Source organism: Cherax quadricarinatus, chromosome 58 (genome assembly GCF_038502225.1).
Source record: "Cherax quadricarinatus isolate ZL_2023a chromosome 58, ASM3850222v1, whole genome shotgun sequence".
NCBI classification, from domain to species: Eukaryota; Metazoa; Arthropoda; class Malacostraca; order Decapoda; family Parastacidae; genus Cherax; species Cherax quadricarinatus.
In genome coordinates, this window is record NC_091349.1 from 1,804,518 (window position 1) to 1,829,211 (window position 24,694).

Genomic DNA, 24,694 nt, shown 5'->3' on the forward strand with positions numbered 1-24,694 from the left:
GAGAGGAAACATTTGGTCCAGCAGTGGGTGATGAAGTTGCCAGTGGATGAAACATCTTAATAATTTTAATAACCTACATGCTAAACCTTATTCATGTTCCTTTCACACTCATTATTACCATCATGGGGGCAGAGAGTTAAACCCATAATGGTCTTACATTTGGAAATGGGAGGCAATCAGGCTCAATCTAAATAAGAGTGTACCTGCAATTCCTTTGTTGTCTTCAAGGAATCTTCCTTGAGGTGACCTAAGATGATATCCTGGCTGATCCCACTGCTTTCACATTTTTGTTTATTCATGGGGAAGCACCTAACACATACAGTCATAGTGCTTGGGGAATGGGAAGTAATAAGGTTTCATCCAAGGAAGGGGAGATTAGCTCCACTTCCCTGGGTCTCCTCGAAGTGTAATACCCACACAAGTGTCTTTTAAAAAAGACTATATACAAAAATTAATCAAGAGGTAAAGCTACATTAAAAGTTCTCATTTTTTACTATTTCCTATAGGATCATCACAGTGCATAGGTGAACCCCAGTGTTCTATGTACTGGTGAACCCCAAGTGTTCCACATCACTGTTCACAATACCTGACATTTTCAAAAGTCCTCATGCCAGAATATTTATCATTCTCATATATGTCCTGAGGTAAAACTAAACCAGAGGGAATACTTTATGATATTTTTTTATTAATCTAGTGAATTTAGATTGCATTTGCAAGGTTCAAAGTTCACTTCAAAACTACCACTGCAGTCCACCAGTGATAGTAACTAAGTTAACTTTCCCCAAAGAACTGTACACTTACAAGCACAAACAGAAATTTCCAAGTTACTTTTCATGAATTCAAATAACACACTGTCAATGATAGTGAAGAAAAGGCCCACATTACAGGGCAAGCTTTTACTGGAGCAATTTTTCACTGTGTATAGCTTGATAAAGCTCTAAACACAGCAAAATGTTGTCTCATTTAAATCTTGCTCTGCATAGTCTGCATTTTTATTCATTAAATTAAATGTTCTGCAATGAGTGTCTTTTTATCCATTTTCACTGTATTGAGACTAGACATGACAGATTTCTGCATGTCATCGTAGAGGTGTGGGAGAGATGGCAGCAGGTGAGATTCCATGTTCAGCTTTATGGTCAATCAGCAGCCTAAGAAGTGCTAACAATGGTCCAAGTTGCCCACCCATCTTAGCACTGACTGGAGCAAGAGGAAGATCAATATGCATGGCCAACTCCTTCAAATTCTCCTGTAGACAAAAATAAAATTATTATTCATAAAGAAGCAGTGAGCCCATTGGAGTCAAACAGTATGGGGAATGAGAGGTAATCAGGTTAAATCCAAGGAAGAGGAGGGTAGCTCTTATGTCTTGCATCAAGAGCCTTTGACCAGCATCAAGGGACCACTTCTTGAAGGGAGAGAAAATTATAATTCAAGTCATCAAATGTCCTTAGAAAGTACATTAAACTTTATGTGCACAACTTAGCAGGTTAATGTGTTGTGTCTGACAACACTCATATTTTCAAGTTACAAATGACAGTCTTTCACAAAAAGCACAGCAGCAAAACCACAAAACTGTTCACTGCTCATTTGTTTGTGATTGTCTGCATCAGCAAGTACTGTACATATATTCAAACAATAATCTGAAGATTAAAGTTGCTAAATTTATTATAACCTTTATTTCACTGTTGATATTCTACATACAGAAGAAGGTCCCACATTATTATTATATTCCTGGGGAAGCACTAAACCCATAGGGGTCATACAGCACCTGAAGAATGGGTTTCAGCCATGAATCAAGAGTCCTTCATCAGCATAAATGCACTCTAGATAGGCACAAATTTGCAAGAGCAAGCCATGAATCATGTGCTCCTACACACTGTATGCCTGACATCTTTAACACACTACCTGTAGATGACACTAACAGCAGATGCTGCTGCTGCTGATGATGATAATGATAATGATAATGAGCTACAAAAACACAGATAGGAAGAGGGGATTAAGCAGCAATAACAGGTGTTCAGGGGATAGAACAGAAATAACAGGTAATCAGGGAATAAAGCAGAAATAACAGGTATTCAGGGAATAAAGCAGAAATAACAAGTCTTCATGACATAAATCCTAAATACTGTACACACACTATATTTAACTGAATCTATTAAAAAATAAGAGGAGAGTATGCCATACCTTGGCCTCGGGCAAATCCATCTTGTTGGCCACTACTGCATGGGGCCTCTTTGACAGCCCTCTTTGATACTGCTCCAGTTCGTGCCTGAAAAAAAAGCATATTTATAATCTTCTCTTTATCAATTTGTGGATAGACAACCATATCACTTGGCATGTGCCCTGTCTATCCCATACTCTAATGAAGTTTCAAAATAATCACTTCCTTGATATGTACATACTTAATACTTATTCATTATCTATGGCAATAAAAAGGGTAACGTATTTAAATATACATAGAGTGGTAGCAATGCACTTATAGAGGTGAGAAGTATGGGCATTTAAATGTTGCAGCAAGGAGCAGGCTGGAGGCAATAGTGACGTCATGTCTGAGGGTAATGCGCAGTGTGAATATTATGCAGAGAATTTGTAGTTTGGAGATTAGGAGATGCAGAGATGAGGGGATGCTAAGAGAATTATTCAGAGGGCTGAGGAGAGGTTACTGAGGTAGTTTGGACATTTAGAGAGGATGGAACAAAATAGGATGACCTGGAGGGTGTATAAGTCTGTAGCAGAGAAAAGGAGGGGTAGGAGTTGTCTGAGGAAAGGTAGGAGGTAAAGGATGTTTTGATGTTAGTGGGTTGGACATCTAACAGGCATGTGTGATCATCTTAGGAATGAAGGCAAGTGGTTTTTATGGCTTGATGTGCTGTTAGTGTGAGCTAGGTAATATTTATGAAGGGATTCAAGGAAACTGGTTAGATTGACCTCAGTCCTGGAAATGAGAAGTACATTGCCTGCTCTCAGAACTGAAGGAGGGGTAGGGATACTGCAGTTTGGAAGAGCATCTAAGCTGTGATGTTGCACCTCTGGCAAGATGGTAACGGCATGTGTGGTGGTGAAAATGTTACTTCTTTTATGAGTTACCTTACCTCGGTGGAAGACAGCCAGTGTGTTAAAAAAAAAGTACCATATTTCGTGGCTTATAAGACTTGTTTTAGTTTCAATGGCTCAGCATCGGACGTAACTGGAAAAGCTGCAGCCCACCCCACACCCCAAATTTATAGCTCCTGTCAGTGACCTTCAGTTTAGAGGATGCAGGCTGCTTTTTGGAGATATTTTATGGAAAAAAAAATGCGTCTAATAAGCTGCAAAATGCAGTACATGTTTTTATATTATTTATGTTCTGGGGATTATCAGATCAGATTTATGTGAAAGAAAACAATGTGTGGTATAACAATTAAAACAAGGATTATTTTGATTACTTGATTTCTGGAGGTTGGAAGTACAATGTCTTCATTCTTTTGGATTAGAGGTGATGCTGCAGTTAGGAGGTCATTTGACAAATACTTAAAGAACATTAGTGAGCAAGTTCCTTCTTTGGGTCACTCTACCTTGGGAAACAACCAATGTGGTAAAAAATGAAACAAACACAATCAGTTTTTAAGTTGAGCACTTAGGCAGGGAGAATATGAACCAGACCAGAGTACATCTCAAGAGCAGTAACATATAAACAAGTACAAGTAAGTGACTCACATAAGAACATGCAGCTGGTCCCAGGGTCTTGGCTGCGAAGTATCAAGTACATAAAGAAGGCAACTGCACCTCTCAATATGTCGTAAAAATGTTATTCCTAAGCCACGGTTCTTGTGAGCGCCTTCAATCAGTCCCGGAATGTCTGCAACTACAGAAATCAGAAATATATTAATAGAATGACAGAGTGGATAGGGAAGCAATGTGGCAGATGTTGCAAGTATATGGAATAGGTAGTAAGTTACTAAACGCTGTAAAGAGTTTCTATGAGGATAGTGAAGCTCAAGTTAGGGTGTGTAGAAGAGAGGGAGACTACTTTCCGGTAAAGGTGGGTCTTAGACAGGGATGTGTAATGTCACCATGGTTGTCTAATATATTTATAGATGGGGTTGTAAAAGAAGTAAATGCTAGGGTGTTCGGGAGAGGGGTGGGATTAAATTAGGGGGAATCAAATACAAAATGGGAATTGACACAGTTACTTTTTGCTGATGATACTGTGCTTATGGGAGATTCTAAAGAAAAGTTGCAAAGGTTAGTAGACGAGTTTGGGAATGTGTGTAAAGGTAGAAAGTTGAAAGTGAACATAAAAAAGAGTAAGGTGATGAGGGTATCAAATGATTTGGATAAAGAAAAATTGGATATCAAATTGGAGAGGAGGAGTATGGAAGAAGTGAATGTTTTCAGATACTTGGGAGTTGACGTGTCAGCGGATGGATTTATGAAGGATGAGGTTAACCATAGAACTGATGAAGGAAAAAAGGTGAGTGGTGCATTGAGGTATATGTGGAGACAAAAAACATTGTCTATGGAGGCAAATAAGGGAATGTATGAAAGCATAGTGGTACCATAACTCTTATATGGGTGTGAAGCTTGGGTTGTAAATGCTGCAGCAAGGAGGTGGTTGGAGGTGGTGGAGATGTCCTATCTAAGGGCAATGTGTGGTGTAAATATTATGCAGAGAATTCAGAGTGTGGAAAGTAGGAAAAGGTGTGGAGTTATTAAAAGTACTAGTCAGAGGGCTGAAGAGGGGTTGTTGAGGTGGATTGGTCATTTAGAGAGAATGGATGAAAGTAGAATGACATGGAGAGTGTATAAATCTGTAGGGGAAATCTGAAGGCCACCAGGACCGGTGGCTAAAGCTCCCGCTTCACACACGGAAGGCCCAGGTTCGATTCCCGGCGGGCGGAAACATTTCAACATCTTTCCTTACACCTGTTGTCCTGTTCACCTAGCAGCAAATAGGTACCTGGGTGTTAGTCGACTGGTGTGGGTCGCATCTTGAGGGACAAGATCAAGAACCGCAATGGAAATAAGTTAGACAGTCCTCGATGATGCACTGACTTTGTTGGGTTATATTGGGTGGCTAACCCTCTGGGGTTAAAAATCCAAAGAAAATCTTAGGTAGGGGTCGTCCTTGAAAAGGTTGGAGGGAGGGGGTAATGGAGGTTTTGTGGGCGAGGGGCTTGGACTTCCAGCAAGCATGCGTGAGCATGTTAGATAGGAGTGAATGGAGACGAATGGTATTTGGGACCTGACGAGCTGTTGGAGTGTGAGCAGGGTAATATTTAGTGAAGGGATTCAGGGAAACCGGTTATTTTTATATAGCCGGACTTGAGTAGTGGAAATGGGAAGAACAATGTCTGCACTTTAAAGGAGGGGTTTGGGATATTGGCAGTTTGGAGGGATATGTTGTGTATCTTTATACTTATATGCTTCTAAACTGTTGTGTTCTGGGCACCTCTGCAAAAACAGTGATCATGTATGAGTGAGGTGAAAGCATTGAATGATGATGAAAGTATTTTCTTTTTGGGGATTTTCTTTCTTTTTGGGTCACCCTGCCTCAGTGGGAGATGGCCAACTTGTTAAAAAAAAAAAAAATTAATAGAATGACATACATTCATGTAGAAGCACTAAACCTAATAGAAAAACTAAGCCATACTGTGACAACTTAATAATTACTGTTCAATAATTTATAATATTTTATTACCAGTTAATAAAACAAGAAATAATCACAGAAGATTTTCCAAAATGGGCGAAATTTCAATTAACTTTCTACCAATCACAGATCCTACAAAGTACCAAATTATGCCAAATTTGACTATAACCATCTCACATCATTAGGCAAAATTGAAGCCAGTAACATACAGATAAAGTTCACTCTAAACTATGCAGTTTCAGTGAAGGTTAATGCATTACCTGCCAGCTGGTGGTGGTCAGCATAGTGTACCATGCCAACATGAGGGTTTAGCGTGGTGAAGGGATAAGATGCCACTTTTGGCCGAGCTCTGGAAATTGCACGTAACAAGGTAGATTTTCCAGCATTGGGAAATCCTATCTGTAAGACAGTAAACACACTAACAAAATCATTATTGTAATAATTTAAAACAAGTTGAAGCTAGGTATAAGTTAAACCAAACAGGATCTTTTATTCTTGAAACTGTACTTTCTGTGAAAATTGTGTATATCCATTATATTAAAAGTTCAATTTCTTTACATGTATTATTGTGAATTCCTTTTCCAAATACAGTGGACCCCCGGTTTACGATCAGCTCCCAATGTGACCAATTATGTAAGTGTATTTATGTAAGTGCGTTTGTATGTGTATGTTTGGGGGTCTGAAATGGACTAATCTAATTCACAATATTCCTTATGGGAACAAATTCGGTCAGTACTGGCACCTGAACATACTTCTGGAATGAAATAATATCGTAAACCGGGGGTCCACTGTACATACATTGGATCAAGAACACAAAAGTACATATATCCTGTAAAGGAAATATGAATAAGCTCCATACAAAAATGGCTTTCTAAAATGTCACCATTTACAGTTACTTATGATCTTAGCCTATACAAGTTACTAACCCTAATACAGTAAGCAATTTTAATTAAGTTAATGTTCTCACCAGTCCAACATCTGCCATTGTTCGTAGTTCAACTTCATACTCGATAACCTCTCCTTTTCCACCAAATTCAGCAATAAGTGGGGCTTGATCCCTGAAATAAAAATGTGGCATTAAACAAAAGACTTAATGAGGAAAAGCAAACATGTTAAATGCATGCACCAACATTTTTTTAAGATTTCTTAATGTCTTTTTTTCAATGAACCAGTCGTATCCTACCGAGGCAGGGTGACCTAAAAAGAAAAACGAAAGTTCTTCATTTTAAATTTAGTAATTTATATAGGAGAAGGGGTTACTAGCTCCTTGCTCCTGGAATTTTAGCCACCTCTTATTACATGCATGGCTTACAGAGGAAGGATTCTGTTCCACTTTCCCATGGAGAAAGATTTCTTAATAAATCACAAAAAAAGGATGAGACAGAAAACCAGAGACCAGCATGTGGAGCTTCAGTTTCACAGCACAAGTATATACAAGTGCAGTTTCATGCAAGAACAAGGTTTTCAAGATATTATTTGTTGTGCTACTCATGCAACTCCATCAATATTTGGTCCCTTACCACTAAAGTATGACCTACTTACTCCCCAACACATCAAGTGATTATTCGTCAATAGACAGACTGTCTGTCTCACACCTGGTGAATGGAGGACTGAGCCTCCACTGCCACTACTTGCATTGAATGATTCACATAGATTTACTGCCTCAAATAATAATAATAATGATGATGATGATGATAATGATAATAATAATAATAATAATAATAATAATAATAATAATAATAATAATAATAATAATAATGTATATCCATTCTTACACTTGCACAATTCTGTACACTTGTCAATGCAGAGTGTGTAATGGACGTTTTACACATGTCAGTCAATATATTGTGGTTTTGTTATTTATCAAGGTAGCAAGATGTACCATTAAAAGTAGGAAAATGAAATTCTGATTAACATGGAATCTTGATACATCGTTCAGGTGGCTATAATGGAAGATATGCTGCCATAAATCACTGTCAATCTAATTGCCACAGGACCCTAACTTATATCTACTATAATTTTAATGCCTATTGCTGGTTTATTTAATAGCTAGACCACCTTCGAGTTTTTCTGCTCCTGGAGCCCACCCTGGGTTCAGGCTTACCATAAATTCTGTATTAGAGCTTTCAGTTGTCATACAAAGCATAAGACAAAAATGAGGTCCATTGTTCTTACACATCGGTGGCAAAAAAAGCATTGCCCTTGCCTCCAGCTCCACCTCGAGCAGCGATGAAGAGACATTCATTCTCCTCCAGACTTGCAACAACCTCACCTCCTGTCTTAAATATTGTCCCAATGGGTACCTGCAATTGCACAATGCATATGAGAAATGCAATGTTAACATATTTTGAAAAGATATTCATTATTTGTTGATTCCTTTAGCCTAATTTAAACTTCAATGCAAATTCTATTACTCCTCCCAGTCATTCTACTACACACTGTCAATGTCACAGACTACATTATTTCTTTATTTTCAAGTTTTACTGAAGAGACCAAAACCAAGGCTTTGTGGGGGTCCTAAACTCTGACTCTGCTATGGGGACCTAATGCATGATTGCAAGGGGACCTAATCGTTAAATTTTATGGGGGTATCTAAACCATGACTCTGCTGAGGGAGGTAAGAGATCTAATTGCAGACTATACTGAGGGTACCTATTCCAGGACTTTGTGGGAAAGATCTAATCCATGACTTTGCTGGGGAAAGTTAAGTGTTATAATGCATCTCTCCTTTTCAGTGTATCTGGGGGAAGCCAGTAAATCCTACAAGTGATCCTAGTCACCCATCCAGTTACCAACCACACCCATACCCTTAATCCAACTAACCAAGCAACAGGTATCTTGCAGAATGCCTTGACAATGGCTATGAAATTACCTAGTATCACACTATAAACAAGTACAAGAACATGAATCCACTATCTCAGAACTATAATAATTACTGCCACAGGTTCTTCATAAAAATAAAAAAAAAGTAGATGATGTGTGAACAATATATGCACTCAACTTAATGATTTTTTTTAAAGAAATCTAGCTGATTTGAAGACCTGTTTTCAATGTGTGTTAGGAAGATATTATAAAGTCTCTGTGCTGCTATGTACTGGTATCTCTACATATTAACATTGTTGCTTCAATATATTGTACTGAGCTTTGTTAATGTTAATAATCATTACACCTCAGTTAACCTCAACTATTCAAAATCCTTCAGTTTTTAAGTTACTGTAATTGACACCTAACACTGAAAATTGTGCCTGATAATAATGTATTTGATTGAAATTTAACTCAATTAAGTTAATTTCTCTTCAGCAGACTATACAGACTATGTTTCTTCCTAAGTTTGTTGGATGTCCTCTCATTGACAAGCATCAATAATATTTTCATGTTCTATTAATCTTGTCTCAGTTGTAGCTTGCCTGAATACTCTATATAACCCAGAGCTTCCCTTGTCAACTGTACTATTAAATGTCATTTAAATTTATAAAATTATGTACCTAATGAAAATTATTTTTTTTATTAACACATCGGCCGATTCCCACCAAGGCAGGGTGGCCCAAAAAAGAAAAACTTTCATCATCATTCACTCCATCACTGTCTTGCCAGAGGGGTGCTTTACACTACAGTTATAAAACTGCAACATTAACACCCTTCCTTATGAAAATAAAATACAGTGGACCCTCGAGTTACGAACTTTTTTCGTTCCAGACGGCTGGTCAAGTGCTGTTACTGAACGAATTTCCTCTCATCAGGAATAATGTAAAATAGATTAATCTGTATCAGACCCCCGAAAATACACTTACAAAAGCACTTACAAAAATACACTTACATAATTTGTCATGCTGGGAGTGGTTCTTAACTTGAGGGTCCACTGTATATTATTATCCCTGAATATTCAAGAGAAATGACTAAACTCAGAAGGATCAAACAATGCTGGGTGGAATGGGAGATAATCAGGCTACAATTCTTTGGATCAAGAGCCCTTCACTAGTATCAAGGCACCCGACATGAAAAGAAATGTGTAACCTTTCTATTTCCATAATACACATCACACAAGAGAAACTGCATTGTCCCACTAACCTGGATAGTTTTATTTTCAGCATTTTTGCCGTGGCAATCCTTGTTTCGTCCTGGCTCTCCAGGTTGCCCTCGAATGAATGACTCTAAATGGTTTAGGCTCCTGATCTTAGTTGAAGCCTACAATGACCAAAACATGTTCTTCATTAGTCAGGCATCCTGAGTCATTTATGAGAGAGAGAGAGGATGGAAGTGAAAAACATGTTAAAGGCTCAAATTATTGTAATTTAGTACGTACGTGTTGTGATGAAGTCTGTGCTACACACGGGGATGGACTCTTATAAATATTACATACAATGATGCTTCCTGAGTACAGGTATGCTTCATTAACCCCTTCACTGTCAGAAACCCCAAAATGAGAAGAGCTCACAGTGCTACCTGGAGTTTACCTGGAGAGAGTTCCGGGGGTCAACGCCCCCGCAGCCCAGTCTGTGACCAGGCCTCCTAGCATTTAAAAACAAAATTCTTCTGAAATGGCAGAGGATAGGACCTTAAAGTGGAGCACCTAGGCATGCACTTGCAAAAAAAGCAGTGCCAGCGTTGACCTCAAGGCACAAATGGGATGCAAACAGAAAAGTGGAAAAAGACCTCAGAAACCAATTAAGGCTTTACAGTCACCAAGCCTAATTACATATGAATAAGAAATACAGTGGAACCCCGAGTTTCGGCCATAATTCGTTCCAGAAGGCTGTTCAAATGCCGTTACTGAACGAATTTGTTCCCATAAGGAATAATGCAAATTAGATTAGTCCGTTTCAGACCCCCAAAAATGCACTCACAATAATACACTTACACAACAGTTCGAATTGAGAGGTGGCCGAAACTCGGGGTAGCACTGTATAACAAACTGTGGTACTATTGTTTTTTGTACAAACAACTCATTTGTAAATTAAAATGCTGGTAAACTACGCAAGAGACATATATATCTATATACATATATAGTACTGTAACCACGAACGAGTATAACACCTAGCTCTGCTGGGTGAGTGATTCTTGTAGGACTGCGTGGTCCAGTATGCTAGAGCATTGTGAATTTTCACTCACCATGAGGCAGGCTGAAACAACATGGGTTTGATCCCCCGGCAACTCACAGTGTTGTTATTGATTAAATACCACTTGTTTGTGGTTGCAATATGGACATGTATACTGCTTGTGGAGGCTAGCACACCGTAGAGCTGTTGGAATGTGAGCAAGATAACATTTATGAAAGGCTTCAGTGAAACCAGTTAGCCGGACTCAGGTCCTAGAGGTGAAAGTACTGAGTTTGTACTCTGAAAAAAAAGGCAAGGATGTTGCAGTCTGGAGGGTCATCTGTCCAGTGATGACTGTATACTTCTGCCAAGACAGTGACTGAATGAATAAGGGTAAATGAGTTTCCTCTTTTCTGGGCCACTCAACTCAGTGGAAGACATCTGGTGTGTTAAAAACTGATAATAATAATAGGGAGCAAGGGAAGAGGACAGGGTAAAGGCTGGTCTTTCAATGAAGATACTTCCAACAGAAATTTACTTGAATGTAAAACATAATTGTCAAAGAAAATGGATAGAAGAGTGGGAAGGGCAAATTCTCAACAGGTAGACAAAGGGTCAAACACTTGAATGACTTCAAAACAAACCTCAAAGATAACATGGGCACCATTACCACCATCTGCACCATCAGGTCCAGCTTTCTCTTTCTGGTAGGTGCTCAAGAGAGAGATGCAGCCATTACCGCCATCTCCAGCACATGTCTTCACTCTCCGATAATCAACAAAGTGACGGGCCTAGAAATGAGATAATTCCTTCAGTGACATTGCCTACAAAAATGGGAGGCCTAGGGAGGATTACTATTATATTCATGTAGAAAAATTAAACCCACAGGAGTTGTACAACACCTGGGGAATAGAAGGTAATAAGGCTTAACAGGGAGGAACTTACATTTGGTGAACCAAGGGAGAAAGGAATACCTCAGTGGATTACACAATGGAGAGCCTAGGGAGGGAGGAATACCTTGGTGGGCTACAAGGTTGGCCTAAAGAGGGAGAAATACAGTACGTGTACTAATTTTCCAACTCGTATTACAATAGCAAGTTTTTATGTGTGTGTACGAACATACGTATGTACGCGTGCACTGATGCACACATGCACACGCGTGCACGCGCACACACACACACACACACACACACACACACACTACTTAGTAACGTTAACATTTAGATTTCTTTCCTTCACCTTAAAAACTCAAAGAATGAGTTTATTCACAAAAACAGTAAAAAGAGTAGACCCAGAAAAAAAATTAATTTGAAAGGATTGTACTGTGCAGCAACAAGCAACAATGTACACTGCATGACAGGTATGGTAGAATCCAGTGTGGTTACCTGCTTATGATTATTTGCTTGCAGCTAGTGAAGTAGAGCCTCAGTATTTAGTCTATTGTAAAGATTTTCACTACATTCCTAAGAAAATTCTGGTTGTGTACAATGTACATTAAATAAGTGAGGAAGAACTGACCATATTTTAAGCTGTACAACATACTATACATAAACTTATTCTCCATAAACACTGATGTTGTAATTAATACCAAACTATTAGTAGCAAATATATATCAAAAGATTTTAAAATTAGCAGATAACCAACACTTGGGAAGGAGAGCCAATAACAATATTTAAAATATATTGTTCTAACCATTGTTTTATCTGATTTGTTTTTGACTTTTTTGATTGCTGTGTATTTGTCTTCTAGTTCCACATCTGGGTTGTCTTGTAGCCATTTAAGAAACTCCTTTCCTTTCTGGTTCCAACCATCATCCCAATCATAAGATTTTTCCACATTTTCCACACCTCTCCAGGCACTACGTTGTACAGTATCCAGCACCACTACACCACGTTGCCAACCATCAACACCACCAACAGATGCAGCATCATTTGAGCAGTACCTTATTTTCTGCAATACATTTCTCATTTGGTTTTGGAATGCCCAGCTGAGTGGCCTTCCTGAGGAGAGCCTGAAAGCTCCTGCTGCCATCTCTCTCTCTCCTCTATGCAGTGCTGATGATGAAACCTAAATAAAAAGAATGAAGAAAAATCAATATGTCAAAACAGCTGTAAAACTGTAGTTATTGAGCCATCCAGATGTAAAGGTAATCAGTCACAATAAATCTACTAATATGAAATTAAAATTGAGCAGCATATAGATTTATTTTGCACCATTATGTCAAACATGTGAAAAACCAGCAGCCTATTTCACCAGTGCATTTCAGAAGGCAAGATGAGCAAGAATGAGTTAAACTTGAAGTATTGGTTGCTTTGTATAAGACTGTTTTAATGCAAATTTAATATCCTGAGTCACTTGCTGATGAAACGTGACTCTTGATCCAAGGAAACTGACCTCTTGTACCATTCCTCAGATCAAATCTAAATAGCCCCAAACCCTTCAACTTTCCATTTGCCCTCAATAATGATGAAATTTCCCTTTTGAAAACTCTAGCTCGTGTAAGATGGAAAATAAACTATCAGCATCCCCGTTCTAACAATCTCCAGTGGTAGTGCTGCAGTGGTTGCTTCAATTCACTCACTGGACATCAGATTATGTTAGGGAAAGTCAGATGACCCCTCTAGTGAGATACCAGATGGCCATCTCGAAAGGGCCTCTGGTAATGAAAGTATTACCACAGGTTGCCTGTAAATCCAGGAGTGGCAACTGAAGCTGTATGATGCCTAGTGTTCATTCCAGGTCACCCACCTACATTATCAGCTGAAAGACAATTGTACAGTTAGTGCCCTTGTCTGTCTAAACAGGTGGTTTTGCTAAGCCTTGTCTGGTGTTGTACAGCAAGCAGGGTAAAAGCTAGTTTCCAGGGACCAACAGTATTACCTGTCACAATGGAGCTGACCATGGTTCAAGGTGGGTATGTTAATTTTTTGTTTGTTTTCAGATCTGCCTCATTTATTTACTCATGATAAGTGAGACAGTGATTCATTCTCCTGGAGGCCAAGTGACTGCAACACCCTTTACCAACCCCAGCACAGCCATGGACCCTCCTCAGAACTCAGAATAACTTTTAAGCCATCAACTGTTGCTTGAACCCAGTATGGGCATTCTACCTACCCCCTCTGGTGTCTGTGATCCTCACTTCACATTGATCATGGACCTGGCTCCTCCCATATTATTATAATCAAAAGATGCACTAAACTTACAAGGGTCACACAGCAGGCTCCTCCCATAACATGGATGATTCTTCTATCATTAGTGCATTAAAGGACAGATACACCCCTCCAGCCAAGATACTACAGTACGTACTTGTAATTTTTGTTTCTTGCATTTCTAATCTGTACAATCTACTTCTTACCAAACACCAATCTGCTAGATGATTCACCCCCATCATCATTCATGTCAGTGTGCTTCCTTCAGCACTCCTCTCCATTAACTATTTCACCACTGCTGTGTAGTGCTAAGTAACCCTTACAACTTTGGTGCTTTCCTTGAATATAGCACTAATTAGCCTTTTAGTTATTAAACTTTCATTTTTAGAATACATGAGATAATACCTTTTGAAGCATTCTAGTCTACACTTTATTCCTGACACTGATACATCAGAGGTAAACTATTTTCTGCTCTTCTTACAGTCTCCAGTACCATATACAGTACTATACTGATGAAAGTGGCCACTTTTCCTCTCACAAAGAATATAAAGGATGTTGCCTTATCAACACTGACAGTGCTCTCTTTTGTCATGTTAGGGACAACAGTAATCCAAAAAACTGATGCACTTTCTAAATTCTGAATTTTTCAAACCTTCACAGATACAGTACTGACTTCTCAAACTGATCCTAATACACAGCATAAATTTTAGCTTTAGCTTCATTTTTGTAGGCTCTCATTTCTCTCAGTAAGATAAGATAAGATAAGATAAGATTTCGTTCGGATTTTTAACCCCGGAGGGTTAGCCACCCAGGATAACCCAAGAAAGTCAGTGCGTCATCGAGGACTGTCTAACTTATTTCCATTGGGGTCCTTAATCTTGTCCCCCAGGATGCGACCCACACCAGTCAACTAACACCCAGGTACCTATTTGCTGCTAGGTGAACAGGACAACAGGTGTAAGGAAACGTGTCGAAATGTTTCCACCCGCCGGGAATCGAACCCGGGCCCTCCGTGTGTGAAGCGGGAGCTTTAGCCACCAGGCCACCGGGCCACTGTCAAATGTTCTAAAACATAAAAAAAAGGGGGGAGGGATGTACTTGAGTACAATGGTACCAACAGTTATATATGGGTGTGCAGGCTGGATGCAGTGGAGATGTTGTGATGTGATGTGCCAATGTGATAATAATAATGTAGTGTGAATATTTTGCAGAAAATTCAGAGGTATAAATTAGGTGTGGGGTTACCAAAATATAATCCAGAGGGGTTGAGGAGGGTTTGATGAGATACTATAGTCACTTAAGAGGGGATGGAGCAAAATAGGATGAGTAGGAGGGTATATAAATCTGGGGTGAAGGGAAGGAAGGGGTAGGGATCATTCCAGGAATAGGTTGACAAAAGGAGTGAAGGAAGTTTTGAGTGCTAGGGGAGTGAACATCCAACAGGCATGTGTAAGCTCATTACATCAGAGTGGAGGATTTTTTTTTTTTTCAGAGTAACTGGTTAGCTGGACTGGAGTCCTGGAGGCAGGAAGGGCAGTGTCTGCACTCTGAAGGAGAGGTGGGGATGTTACAGTTTAGAGAATCATCTGAACTGTGAGATCAGTATACCTCTGACAAGATAGTTATTTAATGATAGTGGATGCTTCCTCTTTCTTGGGAGGGGTCACCCTACCTCGGTGGGGGTCACCCTGCCTCGGTGTGGGGTCACCTTGCCTCGGCGGGGGGTCACCCTGCCTCGGTGGGGGGTCACCCTGCCTCGGTGGGGGTCACCCTGCCTCGGTGGGGTCACCCTGCCTCGGTGGGGGTCACCCTGCCTCGGTGGGGGTCACCCTGCCTCGGTGGGGGTCACCCTGCTCGGTGGGGGGTTACCCTGCCTCGGTGGGGGTCACCCTGCCTCAGTGGGGGTCACCTTGCCTCGGCGAGGGTCACACTGCCTCGGTGGGGGTCACCCTGCCTCGGTGGGGGTCACCTTGCCTCGGTGGGGGTCACCCTGCCTCGGTGGGGGCCACCCTGCCTCGGTGGGGGTCACCCTGCCTCGGTGGGGGTCACCCTGCCTCGGTGGGGGTCACCTTGCCTTGGTGGGGGTCACCCTGCCTCAGTGGGGGGTCACCCTGCCTCAGTGGGGGTCACCTTGCCTCAGTGGGGGTCACCTTGCCTCGGTGGGGGTCACCCTGCCTTGGTGGGGGTCACCCTGCCTCGGTGGGGGTCACCCTGCCTCGGTGAGGGTCACCCTGCCTCGGTGGGGGTCACCCTGCCTCGCTGGGGGTCACCCTGCCCCAGTGGGGGTCACCCTGCCCCAGTGGGGGGTCACCCTGCCTCGGTGGGGCTCACCCTGCCTCGGTGGGGGTCACCCTGCCTCGGTGGGGGTCACCCTGCCTCGGTGGGGGTCACCCTGCCTCGGTGGGGGTCACCCTGCCTCGGTGGGGGTCACCCTGCCTCGGTGGGGGTCACCCTGCCTCGGTGGGGGTCACCCTGCCTCGGTGGGGGTCACCCTACCTCAGTGGGGGTCACACTACCTTGGTGGGGGTCACCCTACCTCAGTGGGGGTCACACTACCTTGGTGGGGGTCACCCTACCTCGGTGGGGGTCACACTACCTTGGTGGGGGTCACCCTACCTTGGTGGGGGTCACCCTACCTCAGTGGGGGGTCACCCTACCTCGGTGGGGGTCACACTACCTTGGTGGGGGTCACACTACCTCAGTGGGGGTCACACTACCTCGGTGGGGGTCACCTTACCTCAGTGGGGGTCACATTACCTCGGTGGAGTCACACTACCTCGGTGGGGGTCACCCTACCTCAGTGGGGGTCACACTACCTCGGTGGGGGTCACCCTACCTCAGTGGGGGTCACACTACCTCAGTGGGGTCACACTACCTCAGTGGGGGTCACACTACCTCGGTGGGGGTCGCACTACCTCGGGGGTCACCCTACCTCAGTGGGGGTCACACTACCTTGGTGGGGGGTCACACTACCTCAGTGGGGGTCACACTACCTTGGTGGGGGTCACACTACCTCGGGTGGGGGTCACACTACCTTGGTGGGAGACACCTGGTGTGTTAATTATAATTCAGTAGCACCCACCTTACTTTCTTAAATATTTTGCTAACACTTTCAACCTTTCCTGTCAGGTTTCTCATAGAATTTAAACATAAAAAAACTGTAAGCAGTATTTATTTACTGAATTCACAAATCAAAACATTTTCAACAATAGTCATGGCATGACCAAACGTGTTTCAATAAAATAAAAATTATGAAACAATTTAGTAAAAACTTCAAGCAATAACTTGTTAGGAATTTTATTACTGAAGTACCATACCAACTTGATTAAGGAACTGGATTATTATATTTACAAGGAAGCACTAAGCTCACTGGGATCTTATAACATCTGTACAAGTGAGCACAAATTTAATACAAGGAAAAAGATGAGCTCCAATTTCTTGGATCAAGAAATTTTCACATTCACCTGGAAAGTGAATGTTACATGAATTAAGATAACTATAGAATATTCATTTGAACAAATAATAACAAATCTTTCACTCACTCTTCTCTCTTCAGTCACTCTCACTCACTTTTCTCTCTTCTTTCTCTCTTTCACTCACTTTTCTCTCTTCTTTCTTCTTTAATCTCCTTTCCCTCTCTCTCTCTCTTACATTTAATGGATGTCCTAAACCATTTTGCTATCTAATCTTAACACCAATACATTCTTCAAGCTTTCTTCCAATTTCTGAATGAATAGCCTTTGCTTTCACATCAGAAAGAGCACCACAGACACTTCTATATGTAATCCTATACGTGTAACTCCTCCTCTTAATTTTTGGGTGAACATATGTGCTTAAGAGTTTATAATGTCTTAAAGTATCCCTCGCTACATTTACAATTATCACACCAATAATGGCTTCATCAAAGCCAATGCTTCCAGGAGAACAATCTAAATCCACTAGCACGTTACTATGAGCTGGGTCTGTTGAAGGTGGAGGTTCCCAAAAACTGATGTCATAAGAGTATTCAATAGGGAAGAGACTGCAGGGTGTATACAAAACTACACCATTACACACACACACACACTGACAAACACCCCACAGTTCATTATCATCAACTTCAAAATAGAAATTGGCTGCAGAGGTGATATTTATAACATAAACAGACTTGGTACATAGAGAACTGTTATCATTATCTCCTGCACAGTGCAGAGAAAAAGAGACATGCTTTTCTAAAAAATCCTTCATCACTGCCCTTTTAACTTTAGGCAAAAAAGATTTACTCACATTTCTGATTTCCAGTGACATTTCTTCAGCTAAAATGTTTTCAAATATACTGCTATTCCCAGGGCAGACCAATATGACAAGAGGGTCAACCTTGAAGCCAAGGGTCATGTCAATTTTGTATGCAGAGTGCAAACAAATACTCGTGCTCTTCAGTTTCATACATTGACAAAAATTAAGCAGACTTGCAAAATTTCTTGAATGCACATCATTTCCATATACTATATCACCTCCAAGATGAGTTGTAATAACTGTTGAAACACGTTCTCTTAGTGCATGCGTGAGGTAGCCTATCATGTTTGATTTATTACTAAACACTTTTCTTTTCACTTTATTATAAAGGAAATAAGGAACTTTCAAGTTGCAATCAGCATACACAGAGATCACTTTAGTGGCTCTAGCATCCAAGATGTTTCCTTCATGCAAAATAGTTTGTAACTCGAATGTGTACATAAAAGCACCCTTCTGATCAAAGCCTTTTTCCAAGGACCTATAACCAGTTGCTGAATAACCTGAATACTTCAAAGCATCAAAGGTTTTAAAATCTTTTAGCACAAACTCAGCATATGAAGCCATGAGGACGACCTGCCATGAGTCATCCCACCTTCGAACAATGGGGTCAAGTGGAACACCACCTTGACCTGCACAAAGTGTCACCAAAACCTGACCACATTCCAGAAGGACATGGGCTGCACTTTGAAAAAACTGACGGAGTAACTTGCGATTCAGATCAATTCTCATTTTTCCACCAACATGAGGGAAATTGAAGATAATGTGAGTAAACTTGCGGTCTTTAATATTGAGATTACAATGCAGCTGTGTGGCATCAACTCCCAATATAACTTCCACACCTGAAAATACAGATACTAGATCAAAGTAGAATTAGAAAAATAAGAAGTATGTACTGTACAGAATACTCAATAAACAAATACTTCCACCAGATAGTTTAATCTAAACTTAATAGCAAAGTGGTGCAAGGCTAACTGGAACACAAAATCAAGCCCACAGGAGTCAAAAACTTATAACCAATATTTAGACAAAGTCTAATATGAAGATGGTCAGTATTGGATTAGGTTACCATGGAAATTAAACAAACACTCTGGGTCATTATGCCCTATGCCATATCTTCTATAATTATGTATCCTCTTTTTTCTAAAAATATGTATTACCTATTACCAAATTTCTTTCTATATAAAGTTCAATCAAAAGCTTCCCATATTACCATTTACCTATGGCACCCCAAACTTGCCAACTAAGCCCTCTACAATTGTTTCTCCCACTTGAGCATTCAGGTACCCTACCACAACTACTCTCTCACTTGCTTCTAAAGTTCCTAAACATTCACTTAACATCTCACAAAATCTCTCTCTCTCTCCTCTACATTCCTCTCTTCTCAAAGTGCATAAACACTTAGTATAACCCACTGTTTGCATCTTCTATGTGCAGGTTATTTGTGTAATGATCCTTCAACATTATTGCTACCCCTTCTTTAGCACTCTCAGATACTCCTGACTTAATCCCATTTATTTCTCCCCACTGAAACTCTCCTACCCCCTTCAGCTTTGTTTTAGAGTCAGAACATTCAACTTCTTTACATTCATAACACAAGCAATCATCTCTTTCTTATCATCTGTACTACATCCATGAACATTTGAACATCCCAACTTTGTAGTTTATCTTCTCATTTTTAGCAATTTACACAGCAGAAGGGGTTACTTTCCCCTTGCTCCCAGCATTGTAGTTGCCTCTTATGACACACATGACTTATGGAGGAAGGATTCTTATCCACTTCTCCATGTAATACACTCACACAAGTCTGATGGATTCATGTTAGACTGGAGTGGAGACAACATATCCATTACAATATTATGTATAGTGTATATCCATTATGTATATCCATTACAATATATGTATAGTGTAATACCTGGAGGATGTGCTGGGGGTCAATGCCCCCATGGCCCAATCCATGACCAGGCCTTGTGGTGGATCAGGGTAAGATTTTTTCTTTTAATCAGAGGGAAGCACTAAACCCCTAGAGGCCATATAACTTTTGAGAAATAAAGAGAAATTCAGGTGTGATCCAAGAAATGGGAGGATAAATCCAGTTCCTTGAAACAAAAGCCCTTCACCAGCATCAAGGGTACAATAATATGAAGCTCTAAGCCCATACGAGTCATTAGCACAAGAGTGGTGGAGACTTGAAACTCTGCTCACTAAGGTCAAGACCGAAAGAGACAGCCAATATAGACTGTAAGACACTAACCTCTGTCAGTTAGAATATCAGTATTTTTTCTGGCTCTTTCAGTCAGCTTCTCTTGAAGACAAGTGGCAACAATGTGTACTCCAGTAAACCAGTTTTCCTGAATCAGAGCAGCAACAAATGAGAAGTCTCCTTCACCCACAAACAACAGCTGTGATCCCTCCGAAAATTGCATAACTAGTTCTGGAAAGCCAAAGTTAAATCAATTTTTTGATCAAAATTTCTTTTTCTGCATTCCAGAATATGAATGCACTCTCATGAGGAAACAGACAAAACTGGAATGTATAACTTAAGAAAAAAGTGCCACATTATAGACCGTTCATTACATGCTTTTGCCACAATTTACCTTCACCTGAAATAGCATACCATTAAGTGCATAGTAAGGTAAAAGAAATAAGCCTGTTACAAGTAGACTCTTATCATTATATTTAGGGGGAAGCACTAAACCTGTAAGGATCAATGTTTAAAGTGAAGTGCTTGTGCTACCTACCAGTTGGTTATTGGACTGATACAGGAGGAAGTGCAAAATAAATCTAGTGAAATTTAGGGGGTCATAAGGACAATAAAAGAAGTGTGAACATGTGGGGATCAAGACTCTTCAACACTCTACAAGCAAATATTAGAAATATTACCAGAATGAATACTATAAGTAAGTTTATTCAGGTACAGGTACACATATTTACAATTATCATTGTGTAAATTACCAAGGAAAATTCTAAAAGTCAGACAAAGTGACTTATTTCCATTTGGGTCCTTGTAATATCTTATTATTCAAACCTTAATAATCAAGGGAAAAGCGCTAAACCCATAGGATTATACAGTGCCTGTGGGGGGATGTGAAAGGTATTCAGGCTTAATTGAGGGAACTGGAATACAGATCCAATTCCCTAGATCTAGAGCCCCCTCACCAGTGTCAAGGAACCTTCCTTGAGGGGCTTAAAAGTTAAAACAACTAAGTAACTCAAATGTGTGGAAATCAAGAAATTAGATCAGTACCTCTGTAAAGTGCCAGACTTCGAAGGTACTATGCATCAACGGGCCACCAACAACCTGGCTGAACATCAGTCAGCAAGGAACACTGGCCCGTGTTGCTCTGCCATAATTTTTGTTCTCAAAATTAGTCACAAGGATGTTACATGTATTACTATATCGATATTAGAGGTCACACATTATTATTATATTAATAAAGGAAGCACTGAACCCATAAGGTTAACAGAATGGAAGTCAACATCATGGTAAGGGCAGAGTGAGGTGTCCCATAGCTGGACCACTAATGCACTCAGCTCACACACTGAGGTCCAGAGTTCGAATCTCTGGTACTTCTGGAAAACATTAGGGACATGTTTCCATAAAACACCTGCTGTACATGTTCACCCATTATTATAAAATGGGTACCTGGGTGTTAGTGGACTGGTGTGGGTCGCATCCTGGGACAAAACTGACATAATTTGCAGGAAATGCTCAGCATAACCAGCGACTTTCTATATAGGTAGTAGTATGTCACTGATGTCAGCTATGATCTGTATACCTTGTACATGTAGAAATAAAGATATTATTGTTAATGCTGCAGTGAACCCTGTGTGTGTACCGTGTTTACACTGCACACCTTATATGTTCACTGTGTGTACACCCTGTGTGTACCGTGTACACCGTGTGTACCGTGTACCCTGTGTACACCATGTGTGTACCGTGTATACCGTGTGTGTACCCTGTGTACACCGTGTGTAAGCTGTGTACACCGTGTGTAAGCTGTGTACACCGTGTGTAAGCTGTGTACACCGTGTGTAAGCTGTGTACACCGTGTGTAACCTGTGTACACCGTGTGTAACCTGTGTACACCGTGTGTAAGCTGTGTACACCGTGTGTAAGCTGTGTACACCGTGTGTAAGCTGTGTACATCGTGTAAGCTGTGTACACCGTGTAACCTGTGTACACCGTGTGTAAGCTGTGTACACCGTGTGTAACCTGTGTACACCGTGTGTGTGTACACTAGTATGAGTGTACCAAGACTAACATTATAACAAGTGGTAGCTGGAATTAAGTTAGACTCAACTATCGTTACTTGAGTGTTGACCATCAGCTGTTGAGTGGTCACGTGACCTCCTCAGACAACAACAGTTCAGTAGAGAGTCAGAGAGTCTATAATGTATGAGTGTTAAGAGTGTTGAAGCAGGTTAACACTACTCTCGTGTCCTCACTGATCCTCTTACCTTGCCTCTCTCACCTCCTGATCCTCTTACTGCCCAGTCTTCCCCCGGAAAACAAGGTTCGCCCGTCTATAGCCAATACTTTCGCCATTTTCTGGACAAAAGCTCGAGGGAATAAATCTGGAAGCTGGTGTTAGATCGTTGTGTGAGGGAGGTGAGGAGTGACATAACTGGTCAAGATGACCATCCTGCCCAAGAAGAAGCCACCACAACAGGGGTCAGGGTCAGGTGAGGTGGAGGGTAGTGAGACAGCCTCCTCCACCACCCACCAGCACCAGATGCCTATGGGTTCCCTTCCCAACCATATACAGGTGCGCCCACCCACCTCCACCCTCGTATATATATTCACTCACATCCACCCACATACTTCATACACTTTATATCACCCTTGCAGATTACTGACAAATATGTCTTGTCCTATTCGTGCACTTGTTCTTCAATATACTAAATGTTTTTATGTAAACATTAAGACATATCAATCAAGGATCCTAGTGGAAAAAGTCACTTCACCTGACTTTTTTTGGGTTATCCTGGAGGGTAATTTACACTGATAATTGTGCTTTTGTATACCTGTGTCTAAATAAACTTACTAGAATATTCAGTGATCTTAAATGCTTGTCTTCCATCTACAAACAATTCAGTTTTAAAGACAATTGATAATGTTATCTCTCAGATTTCTAATTTAATGCATGTTAAGGAATTCCTTGAGAGTATTTTATTTTGAGGGGTCGACTCCTCAAGGGTCTTAATGCTAGTGAGGAGCTCAAGATCCAAGGAACCAAACTTATTCTCATCTTCCTTGGATCATACCTGAATGTCTTTCATTCCTCAGGCACTGTAGGACCCATACAGGTTTAGCACTTCTCTATGAATACTGTATCATAATCTGAGAACACTTGTCACTCTGGTAAGCTTGGTACATTAAAAACCCAGACTAACTTTACTGCTCTCTTGAGACTCCCTTGCTGTATAGCCCTTGTGGCTTAGCGCTTCTTTTTGATTATAATAATAATTGAGACTCCCTCTGTCTTGGATGCCACACCTTGTCTTATAAATATGTACAGTGTACTTTTTTTTTATTATGTATGATAGTTTGCAATGGGAACAGTTATATTTTGGACAAATTTAGATAGAAGCTTTATATAATAATGTAACTCATCCTAACCCAAAATAGCCTAACCTAACCCAGCCATTAAACTGTGGGTTAAGTTTGGTTGGGTAACATTAGGGTAGGTTATACAATTAATCAGGAAGGTCTTTTCCCCACTGGTGCTCTTTTTTTTCTTTTTCTCTTTCCCTGTTTCTCATTTGTTCTCCCTTTTTTACACAGGGTTTTACAAGGTTAGATCTAGGGTTCCTAACTTTATTTACAAGCTAAGAGCTATTACCTCCATCAGCTCATTTGAAAGCCTTTCTTGCTCTTTGTTTCTTGCTCTTTCCTCTCTTTTTCTCTTTTCTTTTCCCTCTTTTTTTCTCTATTTATTTTTCTCTTTTCCTCTCTCCTTTTTTTTCTTTTCCTTCTATTTTTTCTTTTGTCTTTCTTTTTCTCTTATCCTCTTTCTCTCTTCCTCCTTTCTTTTTTCCTTTTTCTCTTTTTTTCTTCTTTTTCTCTTTTTTTCCCCTTTTTCCTTTTTCTATTTTTTCTCTTTCTAGAAACTTTCTCTGTCTTTTATATATATCATACACCCATGTACAGGAGGCCCTCCACATTCGCGAATTCCACTTTCGCAAAATTCGAACATTTGCGAATGCCCAGCTGTCCAGATTTCATGTGTTTTCACGTATTTTATGTTTTCATGTTTTTTATGATTGTTCATGGTTCAATGGGTTAAGGAAGCAGTATTGTTAGGCTAAGTAAATGCTATTATTGTATTTCCTTACAATATATTTGAGCATGAAAACATTCACGAATGCTGCAGTACATTATTATTATATTTCTCTACATATTGTGCACCAAACATTCGGGAATTTTCAACATTCGCGAGGTTCTTGATCCCCTAACCCTCGCAAATGTGGAGGGCCTCCTGTACATACATATACACAATTTAATTTCAAACAGGTGATCATTACAATGCAGAACAAGCCACATGGGAATGGAAATCTTTAGCTCAAGATCTTTCATACATGTCATCATGGCTATGAAATGTTGC

General features: G+C 40.5%; 2 protein-coding genes across 15 annotated transcripts in view; one reads left to right on the forward strand and one right to left on the reverse strand.

Moving 5' to 3' along the window:
- Window positions 1–664: 664 nt before the first annotated feature.
- On the reverse strand, window positions 665–22,688 carry LOC128698035 (uncharacterized). Of its 13 annotated transcripts, none has more exons than XM_053790078.2 (13): window positions 22,352–22,368; window positions 21,334–21,430; window positions 20,341–20,520; window positions 18,081–18,928; window positions 12,358–12,732; window positions 11,310–11,456; window positions 9,698–9,814; window positions 7,805–7,932; window positions 6,597–6,687; window positions 5,890–6,028; window positions 3,697–3,844; window positions 2,185–2,269; window positions 665–1,246 (listed from the first exon to the last, which is right to left on the reverse strand). In XM_053790078.2, the coding sequence occupies exons 3-13, from the start codon at window positions 20,510–20,512 to the stop codon at window positions 1,079–1,081; spliced, it is 2,418 nt and encodes an 805-aa protein (XP_053646053.2). In that variant the 5' UTR covers window positions 20,513–20,520; window positions 21,334–21,430; window positions 22,352–22,368; the 3' UTR covers window positions 665–1,078. The 13 variants fall into 13 exon arrangements, with proteins under 13 accessions (XP_053646053.2, XP_053646056.2, XP_053646054.2 ...); XM_053790081.2 differs by lacking the exon at window positions 22,352–22,368 and adding an exon at window positions 21,733–22,321 and having other exon boundaries at window positions 20,341–20,437; XM_053790079.2 differs by lacking the exons at window positions 21,334–21,430; window positions 22,352–22,368 and adding an exon at window positions 22,548–22,688.
- Window positions 22,689–22,720: 32 nt separating this feature from the next.
- LOC128698036 (OTU domain-containing protein 5-A) overlaps window positions 22,721–24,694 on the forward strand; it is a 43,631-nt gene continuing 41,657 nt past the window's right edge. Inside the window, exon 1 of one of the 2 annotated variants that reach the window (XM_053790088.2) lies at window positions 22,721–22,855. In XM_053790088.2, the coding sequence (XP_053646063.1) occupies window positions 22,724–22,855 (132 nt within the window). In that variant the 5' untranslated portion in view covers window positions 22,721–22,723. The remainder of the gene's footprint in view (window positions 22,856–24,694) is intronic. The other variant, XM_070097502.1, reaches the window with a different exon arrangement.

Excerpts from the sequence above, each read along its gene's own strand:
- LOC128698035 (XM_053790079.2), bottom strand. The coding sequence starts at position 20,512 with ATGCAATTTTCGGAGGGATCACAGCTGTTGTTTGTGGGTGAAGGAGAC. Across the intron at positions 12,733-18,080 it reads TGTCACTGGAAATCAGAAAT|GTTTCATCATCAGCACTGCA; the intron begins GTGAGTAAATCT and ends CTTTTTATTTAG. Across the intron at positions 3,845-5,889 it reads TGACCACCACCAGCTGGCAG|TTGCAGACATTCCGGGACTG; the intron begins GTAATGCATTAA and ends TGATTTCTGTAG.